General features: G+C 29.2%; 1 protein-coding gene across 1 annotated transcript; it reads right to left on the bottom strand.

Annotated features, from left to right (window-relative positions):
• Positions 1 to 2671: 2671 nt before the first annotated feature.
• LOC149881030 (uncharacterized) lies at positions 2672 to 6382 on the bottom strand. The gene is made up of 4 exons (XM_090069867.1): positions 5508 to 6382; positions 5275 to 5359; positions 5087 to 5115; positions 2672 to 2847 (listed from the first exon to the last, which is right to left on the bottom strand). The coding sequence occupies exons 1-4, from the start codon at positions 5593 to 5595 to the stop codon at positions 2771 to 2773; spliced, it is 279 nt and encodes a 92-aa protein (XP_089925993.1). The 5' UTR covers positions 5596 to 6382; the 3' UTR covers positions 2672 to 2770.
• Positions 6383 to 8319: the final 1937 nt, after the last annotated feature.

Here is an 8319-nt window from a genome sequence, read left to right as displayed (position 1 = left end):
TCATTAGTCTCGATTGAACAGAAAGGAAGTGTTATTAAAGTTAATTATTGACCGATTATTCCAAATTAATGAAATTAAAAGTGATATATTTTTATATAACATAATTCAAGCAAATAGATTTAACCAGCTCCATGAGCCCTGAACTTGTGATTATCATCTCTTTTTTAATAAAAAAAGGAATGAATCGAAAGTACTAAATTTATAGTAAAATTTTTCTCCCTCCACTTTCTTTTTCGCCAACTAGTTTTCTTGCTGAAATTTCTGTAAAATGGGATTATTCAGGTTTTGAAGTTAGTCATTGGTTTTTGAAACATTTTTTAATTAATACTCGGGTCAATATGGTATTTTCAGACAATTTATAATATGTAGAACCTATGAATAGGAGAATTAGTGCATATCATTTCTTATGCTATTAAAACGAACCATTTTCCTCCTCAATGATCAGTTGTAAAAACCTGCTATTAAATACCCTTATAAATAAAAAATTTTTTTAAAAATAACCAATTATCGGGCAAAATATGTCCCTCCAATTATTCTAAAGTGAAATTAGATCTCCTTAGGTTGTCTTGAAATTAACAAACCAACACCGACATATCGGTGTTGGTTTGTTAATTTCAAGACGACCTCACAAGAAATAACTTAAATTGTTCTAATTGAAGCAAATACTGTCTCGACAGTATTTGCTTCAATTAGAACAAAAGTTATTGGTTTTTTTCAATATTCAAAAGAAAAGTAAAGAAAAATAATTATTATAACAAAAATCCGAGCCACAAATTTTTTTTTTATCAAGATTTCATTTAAGTTATTTCTTCTGAGATGCTTTTTTCTTTCAGTATTCATAAGAAAATAAATGTTATATGATGCTTGGTGGATAAAATATCTAAAACTCATTTCATGTTTGCTTCAGCATAATGCATTGTAGATTTATTATTTTTGCATTTACATCAAAACATTGATTATTTTCAACATCACTTGTAAGCAACGTTTTTACCTGAAACGTCAAATTCACCCACAGCTAGTGTAAATATGAAGTGTCAGCGTATTCATGTTTCAAAGAAGAATTGTCAGCGTATTCATGTTTAATGCTTTTGCATATTCATTTCATTATTTCATGCTCTTCAACATCATGATGTTAGCAATATCATGATGTAATTACTCGAAAACTACTTGACAGATTTTAGTATTTTTTTTTTTTACACTACGAAGCTAACCAAATTATTTATTTATTTCAATCATTTTTTAAATTTTTAATTGGACGCTTACCCAGTAGTCATTGGACGTCTAAGGACGTTCAATGCCTACTGGGTAGATAGAAACCGAACATTTTTGCGAATACTTGACATCATTTTTTCTTAAAATCTTCTTCAGCTGAAGCTAAATTTGTGATTTTCAATAGGATTTTATAATTAACCAATGAATTTTCATAATTTGTTGCTCGGGACAATATAGAGGATTTGCTTCCTGAGGTACCAATTCGACTCCTTTTTGTTTATTCTATTTTAGAGACTTCTTGAAGTAGTGGATTGAAGCTAAATCAGCCCAAAATATTGTGGGCATATCATGCTTTTTAATGAATAGCTGGAGGCATTTCTTTCAGTACTTTTCTATATATAAATCTAAGCTCAAAGTCTTACGAGTAATATATGGTGCACTTTTCAAACCAAAGGAGCAGATTGCTTGCAATACAAGGAACTTGGGAGCAAATTTTTTAGTTTAAACATACTTGAATTTGTTAGTGACATATACATTTTGACTTGTAGTGAAAAGTGCTTTTTACAATAAGTTTCATCGTCTTCAAGTATGCAAAAGCTTTTTCAGCTAAAGAGTTTATATTGCTTTTTTGAACAAAGTATTGCTTTGTAGTTTTCTTTTTATAATATGCTTTATATTCTTGACGTTTTTTTATCAAAGCTTGGCAGAATTTAAATTTTCTTTCAAGATCTCTCTGTGACTGACATGGATTTGCCAATACGGAGCGAATAATTGATTTAGCGTTATACCTGTCCTTAAATCTTTTCTTTTTTCCACTTCCTGCTTTTTTTTCAAATAGATCTAGTTTCTTTACATCGCCACAAAATAAATCCAACTAAAGATCGAGCAACACTACCCAATTCCAAAATGTCAACTTGTGACAACAAATGATTTCGAAGAAAAATTTCCCAAAACTTTTTCTCAATTTAACATTTGTTTAATAATAACAATCAATACTTAGAATCAATTTAATCAAACAACGACACGTTAACTTCTCTTCAAAAAAAAATTTGAAAAGTACCCGTTAAGTAGTTTTTAAGTAATTAACGATACCTTCCCAGCCAACATTGACAGACGGGTACCGTACGGGGCCCATACGGGTCTGCAACTGGGTCCCGTATGGGAAGACCATCGGTATCCCGCCGGATCTTGGCCGCGGTTTCCATATGGGTATGCCCGCTGGGTATCCCGTATGGGTCCCAGTCAAATCCCGTACTTTAAAACCATAAGGGACCCATTTGGGTTTGCAACTGGGATCCATATGGGAAACCCATCGGGAACCCGCCGGATCTTGGCCGCGGTTTTCCTCTGGGGCCCATATGGGTATGCCCGCTGGGTTACCCGTATAGTTCCCACAAAGTTTTCCAATTGCAAATCTTGAAAATCTACGTTTATAATTTACAGATAAAATAAAACTGTATATGATTTGACTGTTTGTTTCAAACAAAATAACAATTAAAATTACAATGTCAAAATTGAGAGAATTTTTAACCATTCTTTAATCGCGTATCATCTGATTTCACGGTTGTTTCGCGAGTTGGAAGCTTTTCCATCGTTTTATTCTCGTTTCGAAGCTTTTTCTTGTTTCAATATAAGCTGTAAAAAATAAAATTTAACTGTTAGTCTAAAATTTTATAGGTAACACACCTGGTTTTATTCATTTAATATATTATAAAACTCTCTACTAAACACTCTTCAGATAAAAAATTGTTGTGATAGTAAATGTATAACATTCCTTTAGTTACTGATAAATAAATTATAATTTTATATTGATATTGTATATATTTTTAAATAAATAAACATATATATATTTATATATAATATATATATATATATATATATATATATATATATATATATATATATATATATATATATATATATATATATATATATATATGGGGGTGGGTGGGGACAAAGACCCCCTTGATTTTTTCAAAAGGACCTCATATAATATTTTTTCTCACTAAGAACTTAAAAAGTATTTTAGGTTTTTTTGGTACTTCGGTCCCCCACTAAAATGTCATGCCATGGCCCATATATATATTTATAAATTAGTAAAAACACTTATCTACAAACAACATCATTTGACTGAAACACTTTTACTTAAACTAACCAATGATATATTTGAACTTTTTTAGTTAACCGTACCCAAAAAGTTAAAATTGGTAATTCATGTTCATCTAACCAAAATGTAAAAAATGGAGCACCCCAAGGTACAGTTCTGGGTCCAAATCTCTTTAATATCTAGTTGTGGATATACCAAAATGTCTTGAATACATTTCTAAATGGATGTGTGAATCATTCATAAACCAATCAAAAACAAAAATATTAGTTATGGCACCACCTAACATTCAAAAAGATATTATTATTAAGGGTACTTTTGTTAACAAGGAATGCATTTGATTTGTTGATTCCGCAAAAAGTCTAGATGTGATACTCGACAATCAATTATCTTTAAAAACACAAATAAATAAGACTGTTAAAAGCTGTAACAATATAATGAGAAAAATACCCAAAATAAAACAATTCTTATCCCATAAAGATCTGTGCACCATAGTATGTTCATTATTATTTTCACAACTATATTATTGTGAACTCCCTCTACTTTGGAATTGATAAGGCACTATTAAAAAAACTGCAGTCTGTTCAGAATTGTGCAGCAAGACTGGTATTTAAAACCAGAATAGAAACTCAAGTAAATAACAAAGCATATAACAACTTGCATTGGCTAAAAATTAGAGAAACAATATATTTCAAGGTCGTTTTAATAATGCAGAAATCTATTAAACAGGAAGCACAAACATCGTTATGCAATTTAATTCAATACTCTATGTCAGAAAGAACACTAAAACTAAAAGAAACAAAATACAATAATCATTTCAGCAATCAAGCATTATCCCAGTATGGTCTTAAACTTTGGAATATACTTCTAAATACCATCAGTGACAAAAAAAACACAACTATTTTTAATGAAAAACTAAAATCATATTTAATGGTGAATGGAGAACTCTTCCACCAGAAAACTCTTGATTATTAAAATTTCTAGTTTTGTTTAATTTGTTGTACAGCTGAGCAAGTGTTTTGCCAACTTCTGGCAAAACACAGTAGCTGTGGGTAAACCCATGTATTTATTATTTATTTATTTATATATATAAAAGCCTGTCTAACTTATCTCAATATACAAACTCTAGAAAAAAGAAGGCAGTTAGGGGATATGATACAATAATTTAAAGCATTCAAGGGGGTTAAGGAAGTAAATTGGTTTCATATCAATGCACACCACATTCCCTTTTAGCACAAGAACCTGCAAGTAATGTTAAAGGCTCTAAATTATATATATATATATATATATATATATATATATATATATATATATATATATATATATATACCCTGTTAAGTTGAACCCTTAATAAGTCAGACTTTTATTAAATCGGACAGATTTTTGATTCCCCTTGAACACTCTATACATACGTAGAGCTTGCTTAATTTTGACATTTTCTAAGTCTAGATATCTATCTATTCCCTTTGATATTTCATATATATATATATATATATATATATATATATATATATATATATATATATATATATATATATATATATATATATATATATATATATATATATATATATATATATATATATATATATATACTATAAAATATTATAAAAAATTAAAATTTTCTCCTACAAAAAAACCTTGACAATGGAAGCTATATTATACATAAAAATTTTTATGCAATCTATAAATGACAAATATTTAATTGGAACCTAACATTATAATAGATAACAATTATTAAAACAAGTATTAAAACAAAATCTTACTCACTTTTCTCAAAAGGCTTTTCTTGATTATCTCTAAAGGATTGGCAAAATATCAAAAGTATTTTTTTTTTTTTTGAAATTTTAATGATTCATAAATGTACAAGTTTTAAGCCAGTAACATAAACATAAGCGGAGTAACACTAACATAAACATCTTTTGTATGTTAAATTAAAATTATGTAACTTTATATACCTAATTTTTTGGTTTTGATATACTTCATCAACATTTGAGGTATCTTCTTCATATCTGCATTTCTCTTTTGCTTCAGATTCTGTGTCTATATTTTAAAAAGTAATTATGATAATTATTGATGTATCAAAATTTCATTTTCAAATTTCAATAATTATGATTAAATGCTTAAATAAATTTATAAAAAATTATCAAAATTATTACTTTACTATCTTTGAGAATATTAAATAAACTACCTGCAGTTGACAAAATTCTTCCTGAAAACCTAAGCCATCCAACCTCAGGTTCTTGACATATTGATTTAGCTAAGTCTATTTTTTTCATATTTGTCTAGCTAGGCCAATAAAAATCTGTAGATTTTCTAGATGAAATTTTTGATAACACATTTTCACTCAAAGCATTCACTAACCAAATTAGTGGTACGTAATCGGTATTGTTTTCTTCATCGAATGCAACATTTGCATACAACATCTTACTCAGTAACACAGTACAGAAATTACACAGTAAGTTACTCTGCTACAAAATGTAAACGAAAGTAGAAAAAATCCATACTCCGCAATCTAGGAATATAGGAATAAAATATTACTAAATTGCACTTTTGGATTTACAGAAAAACGTTCAATGGTCTTCAAAAACCATTTATGATTCTAAGAATATATGCCACAAGGAAGTAAGACAATAATGAAAACCCTCACGTCAACTTTATAATATTATATGCATTTCCTTGTGGCGTTACTTTTCATAAACGTAAATATTAATGAATTCTTTAAAGTATTTATTGTTCAAATTGCATGTAAAACTTTGTAAAATTTTCAACTTTTTACTAAAGAAAGAAAAAGAGAAAAATTGATGTATAAAAAACAAAAATAGTTATAACAACTTTTTATATAGAGTTTCATAAAAAACATAAAACGAGAAAACGATTATAACTTTAATTTATACGTTATATTGTAAAAACTTTTTTGCCCAAGGTAAGTTGCAAATGGCGATAATGGTCTGATTGCATAGATTTTTCCGCATATTACTTTCACCAGATGGGTCCCTAATGGGAAACTCGTAAAAATCCCAGTTTTCTTAGCCCTTATAAACACCACATGCGGCCCATATTACTATTTTTGCTTAATTTTTCAACCGTAAGTAGTGATCGACCGGAATTCGGTTCGGATCCGGTTTCCGGCTTTCCGGTTCAAAATGCTATCGAAAATATATATTATAAAGCTTTATTTAGCATAATACCGTTATGATCATTTTGATAAAAATGATTAAAAAATTTTTAAATTAGTTGTTAAGCTTGAGATTTAATGTTAATAAAATTTGGCTTTGTTTGAAAACTAATTAATTTTCTTGTTTAAATTAACTTTAAATTAATATTCATATCTTGTAATGTTTTTATCGCTGTTATTTGAGCTGAAGTTACACCATTCTGATTCTTACCAGCTCATTTTCTTAAACATATTGTCATGATCCAAATGGACAATTTTGAACCTCCTAAAGATGAATTTGGCTCCTGCAGCTCATCTTTTTCGCACATTGTAAAAATTATTGCGCAACTTCGAACAGGGGAAAACGATTAATGTGCATTTTGACAATCCAAAAAATCATTTAGGTGTTAAATGATTTTTTTGGATTGTCTAACTGCTTCTCTATGCCTTGGGTTTCGGAAAAACTTTTAAAAAAAATGTAAAATTTTAGTTATTTTTACTACATTAATTTTTGTTTAAATTAGAACTAACTTTTTAAAAATATATTACTTATTTTCGGTTCCGGTTTCGGTTCCTGTTCCGGTTTGGATTTATTTTCGGTTCCGGTTCCGGTTAGGAATATTTAGAATCTATTACCGGTTTGGTTCCGGTTCCGGCAAAATATCTGATCCGGTCGATCACTAACCGTAAGGGACCCGTCTGGAAACCAGAACACAAACCCTTCTAAATCCCGTTCCCGTAAGCCCAGTTAAAAACCATATGGTACCCGTCTGTCAATTTTCGCTGGGTTTATCATGCTGAATTTCGTCTCGTTCAATCAATAGACAATTGGTTTCTTCAAAATTCTTACGATGAATAACACCAGTGTCATTGACTTCAGGATCTGTGGCTTTATCTGGATAGACTCAAAATTGACCGATGTATGCACTTTTCAGTCAGCTCGCTCAAATTTCTAGTATAAACCTTGACAGTTGTCACAAACTTTTCTTGAAGCCTTTTCATTGTTAAAATCCAAGTCATTTTTTAAAAGTTTGAACACTCTACACATATTTATTATAAGTTTCCATTCATTTTTGAAAAAACACAAAAAAAAACAGACTATCAGACATAGTGAAATCTACAAGGAATGCCTTGAAGAGAGGCAGGAATCTTGAAGAGCTGCCAAATTGTGGCCGCAATATCTTAACTTATAAAACTGACCTTTATACGAGTATTTTTATGCTCTCCATTAAAAACATCTAGTAAAAAAAGTTTTTAGCTGTCTTTAAAGGTTTTCTTGGAAGACTCACATTTCAACTCGCTGCAAAATCAATTGTTACTGACTCGCCAAGTTGATGGCAAGTGTAGCTATTTTAAAGTATATATATATATATATATATATATATACTTTAAAATAGCTACATCAAATTTTTTTTGTTTTGCTTGATTATAAAATGTATAATCAAGCAAAACAAAAAAAATTGGATGTGTCAGTGAAAAATTTAGGACTGAAAAGGTATGTTTATATATAAACTAATATTTACATAAATAAAATCTTTAAGAAAAAGATTAATATGGACACATTTAATATTTTAGAAAACATCTAACGGATGTAGAAATTGGACGAATTATTGAAGCTGCTGACCAAGGAGAGTCTCATAGAAGCATTGGAAAGCGTTTTAAACGAGAAAACTCAACTATTAGTAGATTGGTAAAGAAGTATAAACACACTGGTAAAACTGAAAGGTCTGCTGGATCTGGGAGAAAGCCTAAAACTTCAAAAAAAGAAGATCGCTACATTCTTAACGCTGTCAAAAAAAATCGTAAAATCACATGTTCTGAGATAAAACTAGATTTGAACCTTAGT

The sequence above is a fragment of the Hydra viridissima genome, unplaced genomic scaffold (assembly GCF_058129835.1).
Source record: "Hydra viridissima isolate aposymbiotic clone 2 unplaced genomic scaffold, HvirCarnegie_v1 scaffold_12, whole genome shotgun sequence".
NCBI lineage: Eukaryota > Metazoa > Cnidaria > Hydrozoa > Anthoathecata > Hydridae > Hydra > Hydra viridissima.
This window is presented reverse-complemented; position numbering and strand designations above follow the sequence as displayed.